This window comes from Aythya marila (genome assembly GCF_965140915.1).
Source record: "Aythya marila genome assembly, chromosome: 15".
In the NCBI taxonomy this organism is placed as follows: domain Eukaryota; kingdom Metazoa; phylum Chordata; class Aves; order Anseriformes; family Anatidae; genus Aythya; species Aythya marila.
The window spans coordinates 4,299,223-4,326,960 of record NC_139056.1 but is presented as its reverse complement, the minus strand read 5'-3'; the positions used below and the strand labels follow the sequence as shown (position 1 = coordinate 4,326,960).

Sequence of the window (27,738 nt, the reverse complement as noted above, 5' to 3'; positions counted from 1 at the left end):
CAACAAAAAGCTGGAGTAGATAAAGGATGAGGGGGGGAGAGCTGATGCATGGGCAGGGCATGGCAAGCTCCAGCTTCAGCCTAAGCTCTGGCTTCCCAGGTCTCAATTTGGTGTCCTAGCCCTCAGGCCATGCTGCTTCTCTTCAGGTTTAATTGCTTCATTTCAGTGTAATTCTTGTGCTGGTGGAGAACAGCCCGTCTCTGTGTCACGCTGCACAGAGTAGGGCATGCTGCAGTTTTTCTGTAGCACAGCAGATCCCTTAAAACAGAGCAGGGGTCTTCTGTTTACCATAGATGAGAAGATTGGAGGGGACCTCCTCTGCCCTGCCTGCTGCTGGAGGGCGCGTGTGCCTTTCTGGCAGATGCATTTCCCAACCTCCTCTTAACAATTCCGGTGATGGGGTCCACTGCCTCCCTGGTTGATCTCTTCCTCTAAAGAACAGACCTGGTTCTTAATTGTTTCTGATGTTCAACCTCCCTCTCTCCCTTGCTTTATGACCCTTCGCTCCTTCCATCTCCATAGCAGGTGGATGATGTCTTTCCTCTTTAAGCATATAATTAATGCATTCAAAGACTATTTTTCTTGCTCTTTCAGAGATGTTTTAGCAAGGTAAGTTCATATGAATTTTGTAAGATTGAAGGATGCACTTTATGCAAGTCTTCTAGGCTAAATTCTCCTCCTTTGAAGTCAACAGGATTTATTTATTTATTTATTTACATTGAACCAGGACTGGGCCATAATTTTTAGGGTATTCTATATAGGAATAATTGCAGAGCTTAGACTCAAACATAGCTGATGTTTCTGCCTGAACATGTTATTACAAAGTGCTATCATCAAAGTACTGAAGTTTTCAGCACGTTATTATTCTTTAATTACTCTGAGTGTGTCTGAATTAGTTGGAAACAGCTTTTAGTGCTAGAGGGTGATGGTATCACTGTCTTAATTCTGGTGCAAGGTAGCACTGGAAAGATGAATTAATAATGTCTTTCATTTCAGTGGAGTTCACTGTGAGTTAGAAACGTTGCTCTTTACTAATGAGAATTGCTTTTTACAGCAGCATGCTGTAACCATCACCGTGTCTCGGGAAGACTCCAATGACTCTGTGCATAGTGTGGGTTTTGAGATACTGCTTAGGTTTGTCATGCAGTGCTTTTCTAGGTGTTTTCCGAGGTTAAACCTGGATGTGGGATAGACATCAACCTGTTCACTGTCTCAGTGTGTTATAGACATCTACTTGTGAAAAGAAAGAGGATTGTTTCTGCTGAATCAGTTCTTCCTGAAAGCTAGGATTTCAGGAACATGATTACAATGGTCTGCCAGTTTAGATCCAGTAAGATTGTGAAGAACACAGCAGAGGGCTCTATGTTGTGGTGATCAGTGAATGCTCTGAGCATCAGGAGCAGCTGCCAATCTTGCAGGTTAATAAGATTTTAAACATAAAAATTTAATTTGAAAGAATAATTTTTTCCCCCTGAGCTTTGGGAAGCAAGGTTACACTTCAATGGAAATGCCTTCTGTGAAAGGGAATCTCTCTTTCCCATATCTTACAAAAAAAAAAAAAAGGGGGGGGGGGGGAAGCTAATTATACTTAACGTGATGTTTACATTTCCATAAATGAATGAGTGTTAGCCTAAAAATAAATTCAAGCATGTGTGGCATGTGGCATTCGAACTCTCGCTCCTTCATTTGGCGTTGCAAAATTTTCAGTTTCGGTATCTGCTGGAGTTCAAGGTGAGTACTGTGCTTCTGTTGTGTGGGTGTGGTTTATGAATGGAGTCTGCAGCAAAGCTGTGTTACTGGGGAGCTGGATTTATCGGGTATGGGGAAATACAGCCTAAAAAAGTCAGTTTAGAAAGCAATTATTGAAGGGGTTTTGTCAGTGTGGCTTTGTCTGGGTTAACAGATAGCTCTGAGGAGTGGAGAGAAGAATTGTGTTACTAAAACCCAACCCAGACGCTGTGTTGGGCTGGTTCCCCTTTGAACTGAAGAGGTGCAGCTACACAGAAGTGAACGGTGAGCCAGGGCAGCCTGCAGTTCTCTCGAAATGCCGATGTCTGCGGGGGGCAGGTGGTGGCATTTCCTTCCAAGCCTTCCTCCTGTGGCAGATAGTGAGGTGTGGTGGCAGCTCTGGTGACAGTCACTGCAGGCGGTGGCACTTCCCTGACAGCACTCGTGGCACCTCTGCAGGCTGGTCTGGAGGTCAAGCATCTGTGGCTGGAAGTGCACCACAACAGCAGCGCTGGCGGTGCTCCGATGGGCAGATTGCAGCCAGCTCTCGCGTACCAATCCACACAGCTGCTCCTCTGCACGTCCTGGGGCTGGTGCCGTGCTGGCAGCGTCCTGCCCCTGCCAGCCAGCTGAAGGAGCAAGCCCCAGGCTCATTGGTGCTTCCTGTGCTATGTGCATGGCGAGTGCTGCTTCCTTGCACTTGCTGGAAGAACTTCTCAAGTTGGTACAAAGGGTTGTTCTAGGGAAATGTGGGATTTTTTTGGTTTTATCGTGCTCAGTTTAGTACTATGCCCATCTCCAGAACAGAAAACAAAATGTGCCTGCTAGTAGTGGATGTAAAACCCCAGCTGGCAGCATGGGGATGCAGCAGTCACTGAGATTGTCATTCAAGATAACAGCGCTGGAAGCAAAGGAAAATGAGTTCACCTGGTATAAATTTTTTTGGTAAACCCTTTAGTAAATTTTAAAATAATGTACATGTTAATCTTAAGGGTCTTCTCCAGCCTCTCTGATGCTGTGCCCCACTGTCACTGATCTGACGGTGGTATTGTAGTGCCAGTGCTGAGAACTGTACCATCCTCAACACCTCGCCTCCTCTGCTGGTGTTTCATGGCTGCAGTAACTCAGCTCTCACAACTACTTCATGTTTTGACCATCACTGGAATGTAACCACCCCTGTGGCTTCAGTTTCACTCTTCATACACTTCCTGCAGAGGTGGCATGTTTCTGGAGAGCGGGCTGGGGAATCCCCTGGGTGGTGGCTCTCAAGGTTCCCCGCAGCTTGTGCACCTTGGGGTTGGGCTGCGGGGTGGAGAGGGGCGAGTTGGAGGTGCCTGTCACAGTAGGTCAGATGATGTTCTTCTGGGCAGCACACAGGAACTGCACACATCTGCTTCCCCAGTGTGTTTGGGGGTGAGCACGTGCAGGAGTCTCGTTTACCCTCGGGGCCTTCGCATTAGGCTGGGATTTGGCTTGGAGCCTGCGTACCTGCAAAGGCAAGGCAAGGAGACAGCAGCAGAGAGCAGCGAGGAATTAATGACCACGCTTTTTAAAAAAGGAGTTTCATTTGAAAAAGTGGCTGACTTCTTGGAACAGGAGAAAAAAAAACACGTGCAGTGCTTGTGGGTTTTCTGCAGTTTGCTGGAGCTTGGCTCTGAAGGGGAAAATGCTGCATTGCAGAGAGGCCTTCAGGGTGCCCTTCAGGCCACTTTCCTGACCCCATGTCTAATGATGGCTTTGTAGAATTGGCGCTGTACCTCCCCCAGGGCTTTGCTGCACAGCACCTTTGGGTCCCTGGAGAGAGGCAGCGTTTGCTGTGCTTTGCTCACACGGTGTGCTGTGACCTCGGGAGAATATGCTCCTAGGGCCCGCAACTCGGGAGTACTGGGGGAAAAAACAAGCACAGAAATGGTCTCCCAGCGGGATCCCAGGTGGAGATACGGTCCTGTTCTGCTGCATTTGGTTTCTGGCTGTGCTGGAGCCATGCTATCAGCAGCGTCTTCCTGCAGGGAGGAACCCAGCTGTGTCCTGGCCACTGTCCCACCGCATCGCAGAGCCTGGCTGTCGGAGCTGCCCACACCCATGGAGGCGTCTTATCGCACTGCTTGCTTTCCTCTGACTTGCCGCCAGCTCGCTGTGTTTAATGCACAACATCAATGCTGACATCTTCATGCTGCTGCTCTCCTAGTGGGGCGTAACAGTACGGATTGGAAATTAACTGGTAATTAGAAACAAACCCAGAGCTGAATGAGAGCTGAGGGAGCAGACCCGTCCAGCCCCTGTTTCTTTCCTGGGAACCAGCAGCGGCTTCTGCTGGCTGCAGGCAGCTGTTCTGGGGCTGCTGGGAAGCCGAACCTGAGCTTTCAGGTTTCCTTCCAAGTACTCAAGGCACTCGATGACTTGCCTGCTTTGAGCACACTTCCTTCCTGATGTGCTCCCCTCCTGGTGCCGTGCTGCCACTGTTGAAGTGCCTGAAAGCAGTAACTTGTTTGCTGCAGCACAGCAGCTCTTGCTTGGGAGGAGTTTGGATGTTAAAAAAACACGGGCAACCTTTTCCTTAGGGTTCCCATCCACCCCCAGGTTGGCTCAGGAAACTTGCATGCTGCAAGGAATGCCAGCTTGCTGCGGCCACAGTTGTAGCACAGCCTTTCCAGAACCTCCACCTGAGTGATGAAAGCCCTGACAGGGAAAGCTGAGACTTACACTGCCTGCAGGCTGGGCAGTGCAGGAGGCCGTAGGTGCCCAAGGATGGAGCCTCTGGTTAGTGAGCACAGAAGACGACTGCATCCAGAAGCCAAAGCCCTGGTTAAACGGGAGGTATTGCTGTGACAGGATCCAAGCTGGATGCTCGGAGGAACAGGCATTTTCTGTACATCTGAGTCCTGGTGGGCCTCTTTGGAAAGCTCTGCCTGTTGCGATCACCACTTCCTTCTTAGTGCCTGGTGGGCTGCTTGGTGTTGAACTGGCTGCTGAGTGGGCATGGAGGTGTAACTGTCCCCAAGCATGGATTCAAAAACCATGACTGGAGATCTGAGTGGGGAGATGTGGCAGCACCTGGGAACATCTCTGCAGTGGGCCAGATCCCCCAGAGACCAGGACAATCCTATAGGTGAGACCTTGGTTGTTTACAGCTGGGATTCCTCGGTGCTTGGACCTCTTTCACACTTGTCTGTCCCAGCTATGAGTGTGACTGGTGGGTGAGAGGCAGCCGTGCTCCTGGTTTGCCTGCCTGCTGCCTCCTTAAAGTCATTGCTGGCATCTTTGATACCTGCCGAGACTGCACGGGAGGGCATTCAGGATCAGTAACTCAGGATGGTTCACTTCTGTTTGGGTCTGCTGTTTAGTAAAAACACAAGAGGTCTGGGAGGCATGCTGAGGAGCGAAATGAGCTTTGAGAAGCCGCCAAAATAACGCAGCCCGTCGGTCCGTGGGAGCTGGCTGCGTGGTGTGAGCTGTGGCAGCCTTGTTGACCAACACGGCTCTGAATTCCCTGAAAACTTGTGCTCGAAAATGTTTCCATTTGACTTCGTCTTTGTCCCAGAGGGTTTAACTAGTGCCTTGGAATATGAATAACAGCTGTGAGGAGGAAGAGCTAGAACATTTCTTATTTAGGTAATTTCCTAATAACCTCCCAGCTCCCTAAAAATAGCGCAAGATAAAAATGCTCCACCGCACTGAGCTGGGAAATGGGAGTTGCTGGATAATCTAAAGCTTGCTGTATTGTGTCTCTCTCTGACACAAGCATCAGGAAAACATTTCACATTTTTAGCTTAATTTATCAAAGTGTCTTAAAGTTCCTGGATACATCAGTAGGCATTAGTTTGAATAGGAACATGCGTACAAGTCTCCTAATGCATTTGTCTTTAGATCAACATTAAATAGAGTAAAAATAATTACATGGATATAAAACATGTATTTGTAGAAAAGATATAAAATATTTCATCAACATATAACATCAAGAAGTCCATGTTTAATTTCTTCGAACTTGTCTGGGTAACTTACATTGTGTACAGAGCAGCTGCTGCAGACAGAATCTGTTCCAAGATCTCTGTGTACGTTCTCCAATCTCCCCCAGTTCGTTACCTCCCAGCACTTAAGGCAATTGCTTCCTGATGGAGGATCTTCCTGCAGCTCTGCCATCCAGTGTGGAGCTCTGCCATCTCATCAGCTTTCAAGTGCCATTACAGTGTTCTTTCTTGACACCACCAAAAACACTGCGTGATCTGGATGCTGTTCGTTCCTGCTTCTAAGCATCACTTAGCGATACTGCTGCTGGAGCCAGCCTGCATGTACCCAGTACCACTGTTCCAGAGGCAGCATTTGGTGAGCAAACACTGTGCTCTTACACTGTTCACAAACAGGTGTAATCAGGCTGCAAACTGAGACTTTTGTCCTCTTGCTTTTCACATGCACTGGGGACAATGAGTTAATCGTGTATTTGGTAGGCACCAAGAGTAACGAGTAGCCAGAAGGCTGCAGGAAAAAAAAAAAAGGATATCTGATCTGTGGGAGACAGGCTTAAAGACTGAAAACAGAGTATGAAATTAAAGCTCCTTGTGTGGCCACAGCCTACTCACATAGCTGTGCAAAGGACAGTCCTGGTCTTGATCAGGTCAAGCAAAAAAAGAGACAAACTAGGGGATGAGAAAAAGGAGTGTTGGGATGGAATGGGGGTTTTATCACAAGCTTCAGTCTCTTGTAGTGTCAGTTTGAATAAGGTAAGAAACCAAGAAAGGATCTGATGCTGTCAGAATACATGTAATGCATAATCTTGTAAGAAGTGCTTTCTAGTGGAGAAAAGTGTATTTTTCAGGGTAATCCTTAGGGCTGTGCATTTTTCAGGGCTAATGTGACCTCACAGGTGAAAGGAACAGCAGTAATTAACCTCATGATTCAAGCTTAAGAATCTTGGGTCAGAAACTTGCCTTTTTTTTTTTTTTTAATGAGTTAATGCGCTTTTTATTTTCTGTGCAGACGAGGTACAGTAGATGATACTCCAGCCACTGGTCTAACAACTGCCGAGGGATGCGGTGGCTCTCAGTGACAGCTGAGAGCACAGCCTCTAGTCTGGCTTGGTCCCATTGCTTCTCCTCTCCCTGACTGCAGCCTGTTGTACGTCAGGCATACCACTGCTGTGTGCGTACCAATTTGCTTGTTCTTATTTTCATGGAAAAAACAGCACCACTTTGGTTACCAGGGCACCTGCAACCCCTTTCTTACCAGAGCTCATCCTGGTATAAATTCATATTTCAATTTCAAGCCAAACACATCCCAACAAAAGCCACATCACTTTTAGCTCTTGAGCTGTACTCCTTCCTCACTTGAATATTCAAGTGATATCTAATTGCTTTTTGTTTTTTTTTTTCAGGAGCTTAAAACACTGTCCTTATGTATGGGTATGTCTCTGGCGCTTCAACAGACAGCGTGACTCCACTTTCCTTCTCGCTTAGCCCCACCTACTAATACCTTTTGCAGTTTTCAAATGTTTATATTGCTAACTGCATCTCATCCTGTTTTACAGGAGCTTTTAGAGAACATGTAAGGTTCCTGTTTGTGAAAAAGGCTTTTCAGCCAAACTTCAGATCTTTTCCTGGGCAGGGCATCCGTTTTGTTTGGTTCCTGCAAAGCAGTGACTTCCGAGCTCGCTGCTTGCTCTGCGTGTTCATCCTCTGTGCAGGAATCAAAAGTGAGGCTCGGGGTTGTGGGGCGGGCAGCCATAACATCAAGAGGAGACGCTGCTTTAGCTCCAGCTTCAAGTAACAGCTCTGCCTCTGCTCCCTGAAATCCTGTCTGCAGATGGTCCCGCTGCTCGAGGCCAGATGAAGAAACACGTTTCGTTACAATTTGTTCCAGTGGCTCAGCTGCACTTGAGTCAATGCAGACTTTCTGCATCGGCTCGTATTGTCTACACTCATTACATCTGAGCTGGGAGATGGTTCTGTTCACTGTTTTTTGCTAGTCCGGTGTCTTTTTGTGTAGATAATGCTTTTGTGTGGTAGTGTCTTCCACCAAAAAATGTTACCTTGCTCAGGTGGGACTGCTGCCCTACGTGGGGTTGTGTTGTGTGTTACTGCTCGTGGCAGTGTGTTTTTAGCTCAAATAACAGCAGTCCTTTGGTTTGGGGGACTGAGGGTTCATTCATCTGTATGCATGAGCACTGCAGCAGCATGATGCACATGTAGCTGATGCTCATGAGTTACTGCACTCAGAACAATCAAGTGTTCATTTGCACTTTATTTTTCTCTAGTGTTTGTGTTCTGTTTGTGGTGGTGGTGTCCTGGTCCCTGCCTTTGATGCCTAATTTGTCTGTCACAGGGGTGCAGGATGGCTGGGCAGTTCTGCCTGCACTGGGTTGGCTCCTTGTCCCCAGGGTATTCCCATGCTACTCGCAGGGCTTCAGGCTGCTGCCATCAATGCTAGGCTTTCAGGTACCAATTAATACAATCTGTCAGGAACGTGCTCTCCCTCACCGAACTCTTAGTTTGTGTTTTAGCTGTGCTAACGCGGAGCAGCAGCAGGACGCTCAGCCTCTGACACAGGACAGTCCTTGACCTCATCTGTGGCAGAAACTGTCTCAAAGGTCCTGCCAGGACTTCAAGGCCAGCTTAGACACTGGGGCACATTTCTGTCTTGCTCTGGAGTGCAGCCCATGGCTTTATTGCCTTTTTGCTGCTTTGCAGTGATCAGTACTTGAGAAAGCATAAAAGAACCGCGTGGCAATGGGGCGTTGCCTTACCAGGATCAAACCTACTGGTTCATTCAAGAGATTCAGGTGGGAGATATTGTCATTTCTCTACATGGAATTCCAGTTTTAGTCAGGGCTTGACCCTCTCCTGCATCTCTTCTTGAGGTTTCGTGTCCACTTCTCCAGCTGTTAGACAGTACAAGAAACCTCTTCCCATCCTTGCATGGAATCCTTTCATTCAAAGTCAGGGCTAAGCATGGTGGCAAAATCCTTTGGCAGTAAGAAAGGTTAATGAACCTCTGCTCCGAAAAGGATAGTCAGTACTGGGTGTGCGAATCCTTTACAGCTAAAAGAAATATCAGACCTGTTAGAAATGGGGTGAGGGTTATAGATAAAGACAATAACTGAAGGAGATGGACACAGCAAGAATCTAGAGGTGGGAGCTCGACCATGGTGTGTGCAGTGTGACGCAGGGCTGGGCTGAAGGCTGGCCAGGGGACTTTGGAAGTAAATAAAGGTCAGCCAGATCAGCCTTTGTGGCAAGGAAAGGGTTGTCGGGACTGATGAAGGAGGATTTATCTTGGGTTTTTGGTAAATATTTTTTCTGCCTGCAATTTACTGCCATTTTCCCAGGCACCACTCTGAAGAGTTCAGCTTAGGACGTGCCCTCCTGGGTCTGATTCCTGCAATCTGGAGGTTAGTCCAGGGAGATAGGATCTGAGGAACATGTTTCAAAGCACAGGCCTTGGGAATGCCTTTAACTTCTGCAGCTGCAGTGACAGAAGCATTTACAGGGTAAAATTCCTGGGTGCTGTGAACATGCCCTCAGTGAAGGCAAATAACAAACACAACAGTCCGGTCCTGACCTAGAAGACCTCTTTTTTCTTCTCCCTTTCTCTGGACTACCCCCCATCCCTCTCAAAAAAGTACACAAGCAAGTCATGTGCACAAGGCATCCAGATTTTATATTTAGCATGTTATCTGTTCACCTGGCCTGTTCTAGCTACAGACGGTATGCGGTGCTGCTGTGAGATGCTGAAAAGCCTCTAAACAAAAAGAAATCAAGAGCCTGTGTTGTCAGAGAAGGGAATCCTGAGCACAGGCTTGTGTAGGTATATTTAAAGGAGGGTGAGGTAGCATCCTGTCAAAGGATTGTGAAAATGTGGTTTTGGAAGGCATCTCTCCATGTCTGCAGTGGCACATGCTGGGATTTTTATTAAAAAGCTCTGATCTTGAACAGGGAGGTGAGGAAGGCCGTTACCCTCCGCGGTGCTGTCTCCTCAGTACGTGACTCTAGGTAGAAGGTGCCAGCCTTTCTGTCACTTCCCACTGTTTCCAGATAAGATTCAAATGCAGTGACAAATGCAGAGTGCGAGGTGTCCAGTACCCCACCTCCTCCAGTACCCCACCTCATCACACTGGGAGAGGATTGGTAGAAATGGGCGACTGGCTGCTGGAGGAGAGCTTTTTTGGTGGAACACATCAGGGCTACAGAACTAATTTAATTATTCATTTATTTCCCAGCAAGTGATTTTAAGTCATTTGACGCTGTTGTACTTGGGCTTGCTTTATTTTTTTTAAATGCCCCAGGCAAACCACATGTGATGGGGGAGTAACCTAAAGATAAAATCAGTGACTACAGTTGAACAATCTTTCTTTAAAAAGGAGGAGGGGGGAAAAAACAAAACAAAACGTTATAACCTTAAGAAAGGGTGGGGGACCAACTTCCTATAGTTTAAAAAAAAACAAAAAAAACAAACCAAACCAAAACAAAAAAAACAGAACACACACACACACACACACACAAAAACAAAACAACACAAAAACAACAAAAAACACAGATCCCAAAACAAAGCACTGAAGTGTCAGCCCTGCCCCCTAGTGCTGCCAATGAGTAAGAGGTTATAGGAATGTGTGAAGGTGTGAGGTTCATAGTATTGTTCAAAGTTGGGTCCAGTGGATTATTTTTTTTTTAAGTCATATTAGAGGTTGTATGTAAAGTTGTTTATTATTTTCTAATCTGGTGTTGTTTGCAGAAATTTCATAGGATTTTACTGTGAGACAACCAAAATCAACCTCAGCTTTGATGACTGAGGGGTTCTATTAAAACAAACAGAAAAGCTGAAGTATCTTAAGCACATACAGCATTTGTGGTGATAAAACTTTAAGTAAGCGGGTGAGTTATGATTAACTGAAGCTTTCTTCCCACAGCATTGAAGGCGAGTACGTTCCCGTGGCAGGCGACGAGGTCACCTACAAGGTGTGCACCATTCCTCCAAAGAACGAGAAGCTTCAGGCCGTGGAGGTCGTGATTACCCACCTCGCCCCAGGAACCAAGCACGAGACCTGGTCAGGGCACGTCATCAGCTCCTGAAGGCGTCCCAGAGGCAGCGCCGCTGCTGCGGACACTGCCTGTGTGGGTCACTGCTCGACAACTGGCTGCAGGGAACCTGACCTAAGAATAGTCTAGGTACTGTGCGGGAGGAAATACTGCATTGTCAACAGCAGCAGCAGCAGGCCAAAATTACCATATTTACAGCAGGCCTGATTTTAAAATGAAAAAAAAAAAGGCAATCCAGATGGTAATGAAATGAAAAATATATATATTAATGTGTTCATAAAAATGTATTTTAAAGAGATTTAGTTTATGTGCTTTGAGGGGGGTGGATTTATTTTTTCCTTTATCTTGTGAACCAATTCTAGTGAATCCCCAGGGTAGTCAGGGAGAGGTTTGAAGGAGAGCTCTTGCAGCACGCAGCCACAGCAGAGGTGCAGGTCCAAGGCCCCATGGGTGCGTGAGCACCGTAATCCTTTGAGCTGCTCTTCTGCAAGTGTTAGAGCATGCTTACTGCTGCAGCAGAGCTCGAATGCCTTGGCTTTAGAGTGAGCAAGTTGTTCCTTGCTGTCAGTTGTTTTCCTGATGGAGGGAAGCTCACAAACAGAGCAGCTGCTGCATGGTGGAGAATCTCCATCTGGTGGTTATGTGCTCTTGGCCATGGCTGGGTGCCCTTCAGGTGCACTGTTTGCATATGATCTGTCTTCATAGGTGTGGAATTTTGTGTGTTTTTTTTTTTTTTTTTAAAAAGCCTGGATTGTTTGTGAATTTACTTTGGTGCCTTGATGGTTGATTAACCTGATTTTATAGGCCAGTATTAAAAAAAAATTTGAAAAAAAAAAAAAAAAATTGCTTTAAGGTAAGTGGTAGAAAGCTGTAGCGTAGCTTTGTAGCCTCTGGGTGTATCTGAATTTATACAAATCTGAAGCTTACCTTCTTGATTGCATATAAATGTCTGCTAGGGTTTTTCACTCGACAGACAAAATAACTGTACTTCTGCAAAGCAAGTTATATGATTCTATGATACGCTGTTTAGCTCAGTGTATACTGTGCAAGTTACTTAACAGGCTCAGCTGCCTGGGCAACGTAGATTCTGCAGCCGTGTTTCCTTGGAAGACTTGCTTGGTATGATGTGATATGGTCACCCTTGCCCTGATGCTCTGCCTGCAAGATTTCCTGTAGTTGATATGCAACTATACTGCTCCCATTTGCCTTCCATACCTTTTTCCAAATGAAGCATCTTTCCCTTTTGTTTCCTACCAGTGGATTTTTATTGACTTTGCAAATAATAATAATAAAAAAAAAAGAATAAAAATAGAAAAAGATGGCATGCTACTCTTCTGTCAGTTACATGACAGCATCACTTCAGTTGCCTCTTTGCAGTTTTAACAATAGGCACTTGCTGTCATGAAATGTCTCAAGATTCTTTACCCGGAAGATAAGCTGTTCCAAGGGCTGACCTTGGAGCGCTCAGCTCCATGAAGGTTAGTAGCTGCTGTGATGGCTTGGTTTACTTTAAGCTGTGCCTCTATTACACTGTAGTGTATACTAAGGCTGAGCCTGCAGTGCTGTTTTATTTGTTTTGTTTTGTTTTCCGACAACATGATTAACTAATGGTGGGTTTAACACTAACTTGTGGAATATCACACATTGCTTCCTTTACAATAAATGCAACCATTATAATGCTTTAATATATGTCTTCAGTCTGCTCTCTGCTTAATCTGTATTGAGGACAATTAGCATTAAAGACAGAGGAGGTGCCAGCACATGCAGACTGGTATGATCAGGTGTGTTACCAGAAGCGTTAGGGAGGAAGTTAGCAAGTTTTCTGGCTGTGTAATCTATTATCCTATAATATACACTACTATTTCTGCAAATACATCTTTATATAGTATTTAATATTAGCTATTATTTGTATTAGCATACATTAGAGCCTGGCTGCATTGACTGAACCCTGGGGGATCAAGGCTAGAACACTGCAGAAGGTGCTCCCAAAACAAAGCAGTCAGCAGCCAAAAATGCTGCAGCAAAGCTTTAGACAGCTTTCAGGGGCTGGGACCCAAGAAGCTGCTGCCAAAAGTGGGAGGGATTGTGCATGTCCTAGTGCTATAAGCTCACACTAGAGAAAGCACACTAGAAGCAAGGGACTATGGATTTTTTTTTTCCTCCTCCTGAGTGATAGATTGGTAGGTAAGTAACCTTACCTACTGGCAATGGCTGCACAGGACTAGCAAGGTAACTGCTATGAGGGCATGTGCACACAGACGATCATAATTGAGGTAGAAAACAAAGATGGTGTTGGTCCTGCACAGTGTTTTGCACAGGTTTTTGCTACTATAAGGAACAACGGTGAAGTGACCCAATAATTAATTGCATCACAGTTGGGTACATACAAAGCAGCAAATAGACTCTGGTCCTCTTTTAAGTCTCTTCTTGCACTACAACTAGGTCTGGTCCAGCATCTGCTTCCATTAAAATGGTTGAGGCTGAATTACCCTAGGGAAGTATGCATGTGAAAAGTGTGTTAGAAGGCTAGGTGTTTTCTGAGGAGGGCATCACACATTCCCTTTCTCATCCCTGTGGGGATTTTATTTTGTACACTTTTTTTTTTTAACTGTTCAGTATCATGCAAACCTGACATGCAAAGGATCTGATTTAGTCATTTAATTGTACAGACAAGCAATATACAACAGATCTGCTTAAAATATTTTATTTGCCAAAATGACAAATTGTTAATTTTTTTCCATGATAAAAAGATTTTTATTCTCCTTTTCTAAATCAAACTGTTCACACAAGAGATTACTTTCCTAATTCCAGATGAGAAAAGTGGTATTAACAGTTACACTGATTGTCATACTTCAATTTGAATTTTAATTGAAACATCTTATATGTCATTTATTTTATCGTAGCACTAAAAATCTCATCTACTCATAAAGTCTCCCAGGAAAATCAGAAATGTAATTAGTGAGAAAACTGTATTTTGCTACTGTGCTCAAGTTGCTTTAGTGATAATTGTGTTTTTTTTCTCTCTACTGCAGAATTAAAAACATCTGCAAAAAGTATAGGTACCGTTAACCATGCTGTGCCTTGGTACGGCAAGCTGCTGTCCTGAGGAGGTAACTAGCCCCGGCTAGTCCCGTGGGAGTAGACTCAGCACGCCGTCTGACCAGAATATGTATGAGGTCAGAGACTTCTGGCTCAGTTCTGCCTTTCCAGCCCCAGAAAAAAAAACCCAAGCCTATCTTTTACTCATTGTCCAGTTTTAAACAAGAAAATCCTAAGTGTCTTATAATTCATGTTTTCATAGCACAAGGAAATATTTAAAAATAAATCAAAACGTTTGTTTTCTTGAATAGCAGCTTTAAAGACAAAACTAGGTATAATGCCTTATGGGCTAATTTTAAGGCTATTAATTGACACCAGACAGATTACTTTGGGAGAGGGGACGGAGTGAAAGTGTAATTAATTAGCTAAGGATTTTTAGTTTTTTCCCTTTTTTTTTTTTTTTTTTTTAAACCAAAGTGATGAAAAATAGAACGCCACGGTTCTTCCTTTCCCCCTGCACAGATGTATAAAGCATTTTATACTGCCAAGAGTATGTCAGACAATGCATTAACATAAAGGTTTATCATCTTTTCATGTCTTAGACTCCTGTAACATTAAGCACAAAAGCAGCAAAGAGTCAATTTCTGCTATTCCTAAGCATAGTGTCCTCGCTTGCAGTCCAAGCTAGTAGTTGGTCCATGCCTGTGGAGACTGTGCTGATGCTAGTGTAGGTGCACGTTACTCTTACCAGAAATACCGAGTTGTTTAAATGAAATTAGTTACCGTTCCCAAAGTAACACTTCACAGGAAAACACATGAGACACAATAAACCCTTTTGGCCTAACTGGAACAAAATCAAATAAAAAGAATAAAATCACAACTAACCAAAAAGTATTTTTTCCAATGGAAACCATGAAAGGATGGTCCTAAATGAGCTGTACTGTACTCTAACAGGTTGGAAAGGTTCGCTTCAGTTAAAACACTTCCCTTTGGACCTGCAAAGCACTTGTTATTTATGACCAGTTGTGAAAAACATATTATAAAATTAAGATGTTTTGAGTTATTAAGCTGTCTTAACCGTTTTGTAAGCATGAAGTCTAAAAGAAAGTCTTTTACTTAAAAAATAGCTCTTCACAGATTCTTCTTGTATCCTGTGGGGATGTGACACTGTGGCCTTGTGTCCTGGAGTCTGTGAAAATTTCATAGTCATTCCCTCCCTGAAAAGAGAAAAGGAAAAAAGTAGAAGAGTTTTTAACATTACTTAGCTTAACATATACACAGCCTTAGGGTGGAACAGGAGCATATAAAGACAATGCTGAAAAGACTGAATCACATGCCGACTTAAAAGCTTTGCTAATGAATGACAATGAGGACACCTTTAAAATAGCTACCTTAAACAAACTGAAACGTTAATCAAACTGAAATGTAGGTCTGATTTAACTAGTGCCTGGTACTAAAGCAGTCAGGTTACTGCTGCAGTACTCTGATCCTGCTAGCTCTGCAGGGGCCGCTACATTTGGAACCGGTTACTGGGGAGAGGATGCTGATGAAAGAATCAGTCTTGCCTAACTTAGCAAGCACTCAGCAGTAGCCCGATTTCTTTTTGGAAACATAAGAGCAAGTAGCATAACTAAACAATTTGCAGGAAAATTTTATTTGAGGTTTCAAACAACAAAAAAGAAGATCCCTTCAGGTCAATTTCCAAAAGAGATGGCCATTCTTGTAAATTGAGGGCCAGAAGTCTTACCTGAGATATCATCTTCCAGAAAGCTTTAAAAACAAACTGCAAACCACCATTTTGTTATTTTTTTTTTTTTTTTGCATAACATGTTTATACCACTGCTGTGCTGAAACTTCTGCAGAACATCACAAACACCTGCATGAGAACTTCCTTATCCACACATTAGAGTTGGCAGTGAAAGAGTAGAACTCGCAGTCTAAGTTTAGCCAGGGTTTTAGTTTTGTATAGCAAACCAGTATCAACTTTTAAAAATTGTTTTAAAATTGTTTACTTATCCAGGTGTAAAGCTTGTTCCAGAACAGATATTTATAACTTACTTGCATTATCCTCTTCCTTCCAGCTTGCTTTAGTTCCTTTTTAGCTACATGACTGTTAACATTGTTGATCCTTTGCTACTGCAGCAGCTTGGCCTTGCTAGCTACTGCTCTGATGTGGCATTTGTAACTGGCTTCTAGTCACAGGAGAGTGACGGAAGGCTCTTTCACAGCTGGCTGAGGTGCTGCCAAAGGTGCTACCACCTGCGTGAGCAGAGATCCCCGAGAGCAGCAGCTTCATGCTACCGGAAGCGGTATCTAATTTTTGTACATTGCTTGCCACACTGCTGCATAGTGAGAAAACAGCAACTCCTGCTACTTCACAACTGAAAATGCTGCACTGGCAATTATAGAGCTTAGGGGCAGCTGATTTTAAACCCTACACCAGAGGGAAAGCTGATTACTTTTGCAGCTGGTGTCAAGTGGGGCGGGACGACTTAATACAAAGCCTGTATTTTACTTATGAAAACTTGGCTTTTCTAACTTTATAAAACTATGACATTCTTTGTAACTTATAAAATTGTAAGTTCGTACAGAACTAATCCTTTTCTTGTGCAGCTTAGCCTGACACCATCCTTTGGCCATGTGCAGGCAGCCTGAATTTCATCCAAGTCCTTGTGCTTGCTACCACCCTTTGCTATATCTAGTCAGTTCTCTGCCCAGTATTTTCAAAAGCCTGTGAAACAGCCTATTGTGTACCTCTCTCAGGGATTAGATGCAAGTTCAGTTTCTCAACAGGGGACTGATAAAGTGGTTAGCAAAGATACCATATGAAATTAAATGGAAAATAAATGTTCAATAATCACCAGCCAAGAAAAAACATCCATCTACAGCAATCAAATAGGAGTATCAGTTTTCAATGGTCAAGTCATCTGTGCTTTCTAATGTAATTACAGAAGCACAATTTAAAAACATATTCCAGTACTAACTCTGTTAAGCACACTCTGCTCACTTCAGAAAACATGAAAAATCTATGCTCGTAGCTATCTCCCAGCATTATGCTGACCAGTACTGCGCAGCCAGTTAAGCACAGGCCCACGTTTACATACATATTCTGAATTCAGTTCTTGTCAGGCGTAAGGCAAGTGATTAGAACCTACAGTCCTTGCAGTTTAAAATAGCTTCTCTGAAATGCATATACAAAACAATATACTCACTGGCATAGTCTTATCTCCAAAGAAATAAATTGTCTCGTATCCGTCTTTGGCGATGATTCCTAAGCAGTACCTCTTATCCCAGCCATCTGGGAACACATCGAAGCTTATCTGGCCTCCTAGGATAGACATGAACCAAGCAATCTTTATTATAAGAACACAGTTGTTAGGAGACAGTGAGGAAGAACAAAACTGAATAACATTTTTAGTAGAAGAAACTTTACAGAAATGCTACGAGACCCTGGAATTTTCATAAAGTATTTTATAGAAGTCTTGGCAACTTCTCAAACACCATTGACTTCTCTAGAACAAACTGAGTTTTTCTTTTTTAATTATTTTAAAGTTACATTTAATCTTTTGACTTTTGGAAGGAAACCACATGACTAAATACAGCCATTGCTTACCATACAGTGTCTTCATCTTGTAACTACTGAGAAATAAATGTGTTCAGTGTCCGAATCAGAGAGATTGCTTCATACTGAGATTTTTCTGTCTCTGTGCAAAAGCTTTTTAAGGCTTTCAAAATAGGAAAAGGAGGAACTCAACCTAACAGGTCACTGACTATCAGGGCAACATTTTTTACTTTACTACTACCAATGCTGCACTGAGATTAGATCTTAGATTTTCTTTTTGCAATGTCAAGGACTAGGACAAAATGTCCCAGTTCCAAATCTATGGACTTTATCAATATATAAGCGTATTTCCCCATTGAAGTGAGTGTCAAAAAGGTATTTACAGCATGCTTTAGGAGAGCAGTTCACTTCTGCATTAGTGATTTAACACTATATCAATAATGTCACCCATATGTCTTTTATTGATTTGAAAAAATGATTTAAAAAAGTGAAAGGCAAAATTTTTGTAATATAGTAGGGGGGAAAGGGAAAAAAGAAGAAATATAGGAAAATTAAGTCCACCTTATTATCACTTTTTTTTTTTTTTGTTTGCACTTGCTTTTGGATTTTTTTCCTCTCCTTCCTCCCACTCAACGCAGCTATAGAACTAAAGAACCACGGACTACTGAAATAGTACCGATGTATTTCTGATCAAAATTGATGAGCAACGCATTTAAAAATGAGCAGAATCTGTTACACAACTAACATTGAAAGATAACAAATTGATGACAGGCAATGACGTTCTTTGTTGGTTTCACTTAAAATGCACCAAATGAAAACCTAAAAGTAAAAAAAAGCTGTACTGCATGCAGTGAGGGGATGTGATTTGTTTTAAATGAAATTTAAATGAAATGGTTTTCAATTAAATTATTTCAAATGTGATACCTATAGAAAATGTGAGGCCTTTTCCTGCAAATTCTCTTCGTAAATCAGCTACAAATTTCTCTCTTATATGTTCCTTCTGTTTAAAAAAAAAAAGGGGGAGGGGAAAAAAAACATCAGCTATGTGTCGTGTTAACTCAGGAATAAAAAGACAATCAAAAAAAACCAAACCCACCCTCAAAATACCCAAAGCTCCGGGTATCAGGACTAGTGTGACAGAGCTACATTCTGTTATTACTGAAAGCGTGCTGAGAGTATTTCCATTTTAATCTGTTACCAGCTTGTATAAAATAAGAGCAAAACTTGACATACATGCTGTGATATTTGCATTTTTATCTGAAAATCTTAGGATGCTAAGGAGGTATGCCTCATCTCCCAGCAGAGTTCAGTTTTGCAGATGGGGTGACAGGCACAGGGAGAATGGTGCTAATCTTCTGACACCGTGTATTTCAAAAGGGTATTTTCAGAATGCCTCGGGCTCTGTTAACCCAGTCACAGGCAATCACTGCTTTTAAGGAGGTAGATTTCAGTTTTTGTATCACATCAGAAGCAGTTGTTACGGTGTATCAGGGAACAGAACTCTGATACCATGGCTCAGATTCATTTTGACCTCCCACATTTAGCTGTGTACAAAGGAAAATAAATGAGAGCACATAGTTTGATCTTGATTTTTAAGTTCTGCTTTAAAAGGCTTGGAGAGTTGAGAAGAAAAGGAGAAAAGGAATAGTTTTATTGACTTGAGTGGATGGAGGCTGCATATACTACAGAGTGCTGCAGTTAAGTACAGTTTTGTCTATGACAGGGTTTTTCAGGAACACGTATGTGGAGGTAGGATATTCAGTACCCTGGACATAGGGTTAAAAGAAACATGAGCCAAGCCCACCTCTTCTGTAAGTCATCTCAGTTAACTATTGCAACAAAAAACTAACTACTGTATATATTTTCTGAAGTCTGGAGAAGGAAATTAGTTAAAAACACACTGAAAAAATTAAAATGAAAAAATGAAATACTGGACAAAGTATAGAAGTTTTTTTTTTTTTTTTTTTTAATCATAACCTGGCTATAACTGCCTCTTCCAGAAGAGTTGGATATTTTTCAAGAGTTGTACCTCACCTTATCAAGTTCATAGAACTCAATTCGTTCTTCCTGGCTGCAGCTTCTTCCAATGGGGGACACATTCAACATCCCGTTACGGAATTCAATAAAAGTGCCCCTGGAAAAAGAAGTGATTAACAAGATAGAAAATAGATGAAAAATTGTTCAAAACACTGAGTATCATGATGAGGTTCCATTTATTTCTAAGAACAGTGGGAATCAGAACAGTGGGGCTCAGTGAGAGCCTGTCTCCTTCAGGTTCTCATTGTATGCATAAAATAAATACAGGACCCAGCATTACTGGCATGAGGGAATCTTTCGGACTTTTATTTGAATCTAGCAACTACTAAATCATCACTACTAACTTTTAAAGGCATGATTTGTTTTAAAAATGTGACTGGAGCATCCTGCCAACCAGACGCTCAGCCACTAGCACACCAGCCTGGCATCTTTTAGGTGAAACAGCAAAAAAGAATCTTGGCAGAGTTTCTAGCTAGCTTCACATATGGTAAACATTACTGACTCGAGCAGCTGCACCCCCGCAAACACACAGAATTGATCTTAATTCATACCTCTCATCTCTGGAAAGCATTATGCTGCTGAAGTCCAGACTTATCAAGGAATACTCCTACTCAAAAATTGAACTTCCTTCCCTCTCAAATGAGCGATCAATTGGTATTTCAAATTCTGTAGATTTTTTTCCAGCCTTTTCAATCATTTTCACCTGCTCCACTTGGGAGCTTGTCTCTGTATGCATGAATCGATCTCTGTTTCATGTCTACAGTGTTCCTAAACCACAAATTACTCATTTTTTTAATGAGAAGTCTGCTTTACATCCCGATGCTCAACACTATAACATGGAGAACATGGTGATCCCGAGATGTGTGTATGCACATACCTTTTCTTTGGCAGTTTTATCTTTGCAATATAACTCAGGCAGTAGTTGATTAGATCTTGAAGTATGTCCTCACCCAGGTGACCCTGAATGTTCTAACAAAATAAATAAATACCATTTAACCGAAGGTCCAGAATATGAGATTCCAAAAATGAATCACACAGAAAACACAGATATTAGATAATCAGATATGGCTAATACCACAAAGAAATATTCCTTCAATAAATAAGTCTCAAGTGAGGCACTCATGGTACTAACTTAAGGATCCCATTTTTCTTTTTGCTTACTTTGTTTTGCTTTGTTTTTTTAACCATAAAAACAAACGCTCGTTTAATATGCTCCCTACTAGTACCTGCTTTACAAGGAAACATTGCCAAAGAGAGCAAACCTAGAAAGCCAACTGCAGTTAATGGCTGCTGTAGCCATGCATGAAGAATGGAGATCGTGACTGCAATAAACTGGAAACCACCTCTCCAAGTCAGCGATTTCAGCCAGGATCTCTTAAATGTTTCATCACTATTACTTGTTGAAACAAGGTATGTGACTAAAGTATCTAGAAACAGTTGTTTATTCCTTTAGAATGCCTTCTAGCATATACAGTGTATCAGAATGTATGCTCTGAATACTAAAATGTACCTACATTAGAGTTAAAAGAAACTTTCTAAACCCTAAGGCCTAACAGCCTAGGCTAGGAAGTGCCAGCTTCCATAGGAACTCCAGGGGCAGAGGCCTGGCCATGTGTCCTATAGCTGAGCTGAGGGAAATGCTGTTCCAGGGTTTTAACTGTTCTTATCCGGTTGGATGTTCCAGGCTCCAGATGTGCTTTTGAGAATACCAGAGAGCAAACAGATCTGCTACAGAAGTAACATACAGAAATAGCAGAAATTTTGGCTTAATGAGGGTGATTATAGAAGACTGCACTGTAGCAAGAAAGCAAAATCCTGTTTAGAAAATTTCCCCTTACTGGAAATTTCGCACTTACCTGCTTGCTGAAGAATTTCCCATCTTTGTATGCTACAAGACCATTTTCTGGAAACACGTAGTCAAATTTTTCAACCACTACAACCAAACAAAAACGTAGTAACTTATAATTTCCCCTATGTTCTTCACGTAGAATTGTCTTACATAGGTTAAAATGCAGCAAACATAGATTATAAGGCATGAAGGACTCAGCAGCATAACATCAAGCACAAGATTAAAACCACTGATTTCTCTCCAAGATTAGCATGCGCCTCAAATCACATTAAAGTCTTTCAGTCATGTTATTTCTGTTTTTGCTTAAAGTCTCTTCTTCTCCTGCAAGTACGTTCATTTGCATTAAATGCAAGGGGCTGAATATGTCAAATACTGCAAAAACTCGGCACGCAGCCGGGACAGACAACAAATAAAATACTACTGTTTTAGGTCTGTTTTCTCAGTGGTACCAACCTACAGGAGATGACAGAGTTGTGAGAATCCAGCATGCAATGCAAAAGGAGATGGCTTGCTGGGGACCACTCCTACACCAAACGAATTCTGACTTACGCAGGCATCACAGGCATCAGTGGTGTCAGTTAAGTAAAGACCATTCAGGAGTCTCTCCAAAGACCAACGCAAGCATTTATCTCTGCACAGTAACCCCACTGCTAACGACATCAGGTCCTCCAGGGACGAGCTAGGACGGAGGAGCCCACACACGTGTGTGCAACGCGGAGTTACATCTCAAGGCACCAGCGAGGTGGGTGCCTTCCAGGCACTGTCACGGGGTCGGGGTTTCACTGTTCCTAGCGATCCCTTAGGAACATACGGGAATGCCTGCAGGACACAGACACTGCCTGCAGGCTGTAAATGCCTGTCAACAGCTGCTCATAAACCGCGTGCAACGTGTGTTAAAGGAAAGGTTTACAGCCAGGAAGGAGGAAGACGAGCAGGGTTAGCATTTCACCTTCAGGACTTCCTTCTGAGCAACCCCGGGCACCACATTGCGTCAGCCCCCACCCGTCCTCACCGTCCTCGCCGAGCTGCTCCTTGATCTTCTCGAAATCCGAGCCTCCCACGACCCCGACTTTCACCTTCTGGCGCAGCCTCTGCAGGAACTCGGCCATCTCAGCCGTGATTTTCTAGATGCCAAAACAAAGCAGTTCGGTCTGTCAGCGCCTTGCAGCGCCCGCTAAACCCCAGCACAGCGGCGCAGAGCTTTCAGCAGAAGCGAGGGCGCCTCTCGGGTGTTGCCTTTGGCTTTGGCAGTGAACGCGGCCGGCAAGGAGCCGAGTCAGCCCGGCTCAGCCCGGCCCAGCCCGCCCTGCCCCAGGGGCCCGCCGCCGGTAGCGGGGCGGGTGCGGCCCCGCCAGCCCAGCCCGGCCCCGGGCACTCGCCTGCCGCGGCGCCGTGAGGGTCCCGTCCACATCGAAGAGGCAGAGCGCGGCGCGCTGCGACGGCGCCATAGCGGCACGGGAGGGACAGGAGGAAGCGAATCCGCCACGGGGCCGCCGGGAGCTCCCCGGCCGCCTCCCTCCGCCCCTTCCCTTCTCTTCTCGTCCTTCCCCTTCCCCTCCCCGCCTCCTCCCCCTACAGGCGGCGGTGCCATGGCGCTGGTGAGCGGGGAGGGGGTAGCGCTCGGCTCAGGGGGGAGCGGGGCGGCGGGGCCGAGCCGGGGGGGGCCGCGTGGCCCCGGCCGTGTCACGGCAGCTTTTGTCCCCCCTCAGCCGCAGGAGGTGCGGGTGCGAGCCCCCCTCCTGCCCGCCCCGCGGGGGGCTGAGCTGCGCGGCCGGGGCGGGTGCGGGACAGCCCGGGGGGGCTCGCGGTGACCCGCGGGGCCGTTTCCTTCCAGGCCGGGCTCTGCCGGGTTCGGAGCAGCGGCCGCGCAGCGCTGCCCCTGCGGAGGTGCCTCCAGGATGGGCTCCGGGCGAGCACGGGGGAAGCAGCGGCCGCTCGCCCTCCCCGCGTCGTTGGCTCCCGGCTGTGTGTGCAGAGCTGGCGGATCGGGGGCGTCGCTGCCCGCCCCGAGGCGCGGCGAGTGGCAGCGGCCGGGCTGTGCGGGGCGGCTCCGGCTGCTGCGGTCCGACAAGCGGCGGTAGCGGAGGCAGCGGAGGAGTTCACAGTGGTCTACAGGTTCCCGGGGATCAAGTACTGCCGGGCGCTGTCCAGGCTGAAGCTGCTGCAGACCGCGACCACCCTGGCTGTGGTGCCTCCCGTCTGCTACCTCTATCTGCAGGGCCAGGCTTCCCAGACCGTGCTCCTGTATACAACCGGCGTTGCTTTCTTCGCTGGCGTGATGTTGTACGGTATGAGCTATTTTTTCAGACGAATTATTGGATTAATCTACCTGAGTGAATCCGGCAGAACAGTCAAAGTGGCCCACTTGACATTTTGGGGAAAACGGAATGACATTTACTGTCCCATAGAGACAGTGATGACTTCGGACGAAGCTGGAGATGTCAAAGGGGAGCTACTTCTCCAGTTCAAACGATATAACAGCAAAGATACCTTGTACTTTACGACTAAATACGGCCAGGTTGTAGACAGACAGAAGTTCAGGGAAATATTTGGAGAACTTCAGTGATACAATAACAAATTCCTGATAATTCTGCTTGTTGCGTTGTTCCTTGTGCTTATTCTTCTACGAAGTCTTTGATAACCTGACATACTTGTGTTATTTTCCTGTGTGACGTCTGCTGGTGAGTGTGCTCAGCATGGGAAGTAGAAATGGTAGTGAACAATCCAATGGATTAAACGTCTTTGTAGCTCATTCATGGTGTGAGCAGATCACTTCTGTTTCACAGTGAGTGTGTGCGGTATTGCTGTCACACTGTTGTTCTAAGAGTTACAAGCTCACGCGTTAACAAGCAGTAAATTATACATATAATACTGCAAAAATTCTGTCAGATTTTGAAGTCATTGTTAAAGAAATGATACATTGACCAGCTCGTAGGAGTACACAGGGACAATGGCTGTGAGTCCATCCTTGGGGAAGTGAACAAAACTTGGCAGCACAGGGGTGCATTGTGCTAGACGAGCTGATGGTTCAGTCCTGATGTAAAATTAAAGACTGGGACAGCACTTCAGGAGCCTCTAACACACATTTATTCCCCAGTGAAATACGGGAAGAACGTCCCTAAGCTATGATGCTCTGAATTACAGGGACAGCGTATGATCAATCCCTTGTTTTTTTTTTTTGTTTTTTTTTTTTTTATTTTATTTTTTATTTAGATCCTAATAACTGCAACCTTTATAATCTGGAAATCTGGAGCTACTTGTCCTTCTTTGCATGTATTCATATTTATGCTTGTTTTAGGTTGTATGTATAACATTTAATCACTACTGTCACCACTGCTGTGCGTGTTAATGGAGTTAAATCCAGTTGGAGGCCAGTCACTAGTGGAGTCCCCCAGGGCTCGGTGCTGGGGCCAGTCCTCTTTAATATCTTCATCGATGATCTGGATGAGGGGATCGAGTGCACCCTCAGTAAGTTCGCAGAGGGCACCAAGTTAGGTACGTGTGTCGATCTGCTTGAGGGTAGGAAGGCTCTGCAGGAGGATCTGGATAGGCTGCACCGATGGGCTGAGGTCAACTGCAAGAAGTTCAACAAGGCCAAGTGCCGGGTCCTGCACCTGGGGCACAATAACCCCAAGCAGAGCTACAGGCTGGGAGAGGAATGGTTGGAGAGCTGCCAGGCAGAGAAGGACCTGGGAGTGATGGTTGATATATGATGGCTGAATATGAGCCAGCAGTGTGCTCAGGTGGCCAAGAAAACCAACAGCATCCTGGCTTGCATAAGAAACAGTGTGGCCAGCAGGGCTAGGGAAGTGATTGTCCCCCTGTACTCGGCTCTGGTGAGGCCGCACCTTGAGTACTGTGTTCAGTTTTGGGCCCCTCGCTTCAAGAAGGACATCGAGGTGCTTGAGCGGGTGCAGAGAAGGGCGACGAAGCTGGTGAGGGGCCTGGAGAACAAGTCCTACGAGGAGCGGCTGAGGGAGCTGGGCTTGTTCAGCCTGGAGAAGAGGAGGCTCAGGGGTGACCTTATCGCTCTTTGTAAGTACATTAAAGGAGGCTGTAGAGAGGTGGGGGTTGGTCTGTTCTCCCATGTGCCTGGTGACAGGACGAGGAGGAATGGGCTAAAGTTGCACCGGGGAGGTTTAGGTTGGATATTAGGAAGAACTTCTTTACTGAAAGGGTTGTGAGGCATTGGAATGGGCTGCCCAGGGAAGTGGTGGAGTCACCATCCCTGGAGGTCTTTAAAAGACGTTTAGAGGTAGAGCTTAGAGATGTGGTTTAGCGGGGACTGTTAGTGTTAGGTCAGAGGTTGGACTCGATGATCTTGGAGGTCTCTTCCAACCTAGATGATGGTGCGATTCTGTAACTCTTAAGTTCCAAAAAACTGCAGTAAATGTTGCCAAAAATTATCTTAGACTACATGAATTCAACAACCTTCTGTTTACTACACCACTGATAACAGTTTAGCCTGGGAACTCAGTCCTTTAGAGCACCACTTGATTTGTTTGCTCACCTGGGAATGCTTTAACATGGACAGTGCCCTTGCCAAATACCCTTCCACTTACTGGATTTGCAGACCTCCTTCCCACCCCCAGGCTGATTTTACCTGACATAAAAACAGGTAAGACAACTAAAAGCTATGTTGAATTAAAGCTGAAGATGAAACATGCAGTTTGTGTTCTCCCTAACTTGGAGCTTTGATCACCTCACCATGTGTCCTCAAGGATGTTGGTTTCATTCTGTGGTGTTAGCATGATTCCTTCTTTGCCAAAACCTCCACAGAAAAAAAAGAAGCAGGATTAAAATCTGAGAATCAAATCTGATCACTTTTAACAGGTAAGATTTTTTTTTTTGAATTGTTACAAGCAAGGTAACACCTTACACTGCTCTTCTAGCTATTACTTCATTTGGAATTATGGCAAATAAGCTAAACTTCCCAAGAGCAAAGTCTGGAGAATTATTTTCACTGTTTCTTCCTCAGGCCTATTGAAACCTCTGTCTCTTGGTGGATCAGCAGATGCAGGTAAGTAAAATTGGCATTATAACACACAGGCTAATCATCATTTACTATTTACTCAGGTTAAACTTCTCCTAATGGGGCCCTTATTATTTTAAATTTTGGCTAATACCAAGTGGTGCAGCAATATCAAAAGGAAAGTAATTTTTCCTTGGCTTTAACACTATGGCAGCGAAGTACAGGTTGACTGAAGTGGATTGCATGCATATAGCAAGTTTTCTGGAGGTTTGTCTATCTTCGTAAGAATATATTTAATAAGCACTAGTGATTCAGTTTAGGCATATGCTAGGTTTACAACAAAGAGTCTTGAAGAACTTCAATTATAAATATTTTATTTAAGAATATTGATTACACATGAGATGTCTTTTTTTTTTTTATGAATCTGTGTGCAGTTACTAGTTACACCATGAAGTGTAGTTAAGTATTTGTTTAAACATTTATTTGGCACTGTCCACAGTATGCTGTAAACAATATTAACTTTATATGCTTCAGCTGCAGTGCTCTCTATGTATTCTCTAACATGATTTCATCAATATGTTGTACACAATTATACAGTTACTGAGTGTCAGTAAAAATTATAAAAACACCTAGAGTATTCATAATAAAAGTGAAGATGTGGTAAGACTTCAAATTACTGGACCTTTGCTTCTGTAGAAGTACAAGACTTGCTAGAGACATTTACTAAAACTACTGCACTGATATGTTGAACGAACTAATTCCCAGAATGTGGTCAAACACAGTTCTTGTTTTGACTTTCCTCTTGATGATAATACTCTTATGAGGACAGTGATGACAGTGAGGTTTTGTTGAACACCAATCCACCAGTCCTTTCTCCAGATTTCAACAACCTCTGTTCAAAAACCTGCCTGGGTTCTGACCAGCTGGTACCAGAATTCTGGGTTCTGCAGAGAGGTTTATAGAAATCCCATTATTTCTAAGCTAGCAGAAGTCAGCTTTCTTGAGTTGTCCAATACCAGTACTCAAAAATAGGAAAATGGGAAAACCATGATTAAAACTTACCGGAGCAGGTAAGAAACCTTTCACAGTTTGGCAGCTTTATTAAACAGATATAAATCCTTTAACTGCTCTGTCTCTTATGTACTTAAAAATTGCTGATAGGGCAACTGTAAAGTCTAAAAGTGGTCCCTCTTTTTTGGTGCATAAATACAAAAGTTAAACTTGCTAAGGAAAAGTCAGATGCCTGCTAGCCAAAGAAAGAGAAGGGAAAAAAAAAAAAGCACCAGAACTAGGTCAAGTCAGGCTTAAGCAAATAGTAAAGAGATGTCCAGAACAATTCTCTGAAGAGGATAAAAGTAACAAAGTGTTGCAACTTTTTCATCTTGTGGCTTTCTAGAAGACTTCTGAAGCATCAATAACTTAAGAGTAACCTATCAGAACAACACAACTACTTCGCATTATAATGTGCAGTTAGGACTAGGCCTTCACTGTAGTGGCACTGATGTCAGGTAATGGCTAAGATCAA

General features: G+C 44.1%; 3 protein-coding genes across 8 annotated transcripts in view; 2 read left to right on the top strand and 1 right to left on the bottom strand.

Moving 5' to 3' along the window:
• Positions 1-12,439, top strand: part of CARHSP1 (calcium regulated heat stable protein 1) — a 33,986-nt gene extending 21,547 nt beyond the window's left edge. For all 6 annotated transcript variants that reach the window (XM_082772155.1, XM_082772153.1, XM_082772157.1 and 3 more), the window contains one exon: positions 10,625-12,439. In XM_082772155.1, the coding sequence (XP_082628281.1) occupies positions 10,625-10,787 (163 nt within the window). In that variant the 3' untranslated portion in view covers positions 10,788-12,439. The remainder of the gene's footprint in view (positions 1-10,624) is intronic.
• Positions 12,440-12,572: 133 nt separating this feature from the next.
• On the bottom strand, positions 12,573-22,748 carry PMM2 (phosphomannomutase 2). Its single transcript, XM_082772151.1, has 8 exons — positions 22,621-22,748; positions 22,254-22,365; positions 21,249-21,325; positions 20,270-20,361; positions 19,390-19,489; positions 18,280-18,355; positions 17,006-17,121; positions 12,573-15,010 (listed from the first exon to the last, which is right to left on the bottom strand). Exons 1-8 carry the CDS (start codon positions 22,687-22,689, stop codon positions 14,906-14,908), a joined length of 747 nt encoding a protein of 248 aa, XP_082628277.1. The 5' UTR covers positions 22,690-22,748; the 3' UTR covers positions 12,573-14,905.
• Positions 22,057-23,834, top strand: TMEM186 (transmembrane protein 186; the record flags this gene model as incomplete). The annotated part of the gene is made up of 3 exons (XM_082772610.1): positions 22,057-22,177; positions 22,493-22,839; positions 23,076-23,834. 3 exons carry the CDS (start codon positions 22,057-22,059, stop codon positions 23,805-23,807), a joined length of 1,200 nt encoding a protein of 399 aa, XP_082628736.1. The 3' UTR covers positions 23,808-23,834.
• Between the last annotated feature and the right edge of the window lie 3,904 nt (positions 23,835-27,738).

Bases quoted from the DNA above. Each gene is read 5' to 3' on its own strand.
- PMM2 (XM_082772151.1), bottom strand. From the start codon at position 22,689: ATGGCGCCGTCGCAGCGCGCCGCGCTCTGCCTCTTCGATGTGGACGGG. The intron at 21,326-22,253 runs GTGAGGACGGGT...GTTTGGTTGTAG, and splicing joins GGAGCAGCTCGGCGAGGACG to TGGTTGAAAAATTTGACTAC. The intron at 19,490-20,269 runs GTATGTGCATAC...TTCTTTTTCCAG, and splicing joins ATAAAACTGCCAAAGAAAAG to GGGCACTTTTATTGAATTCC.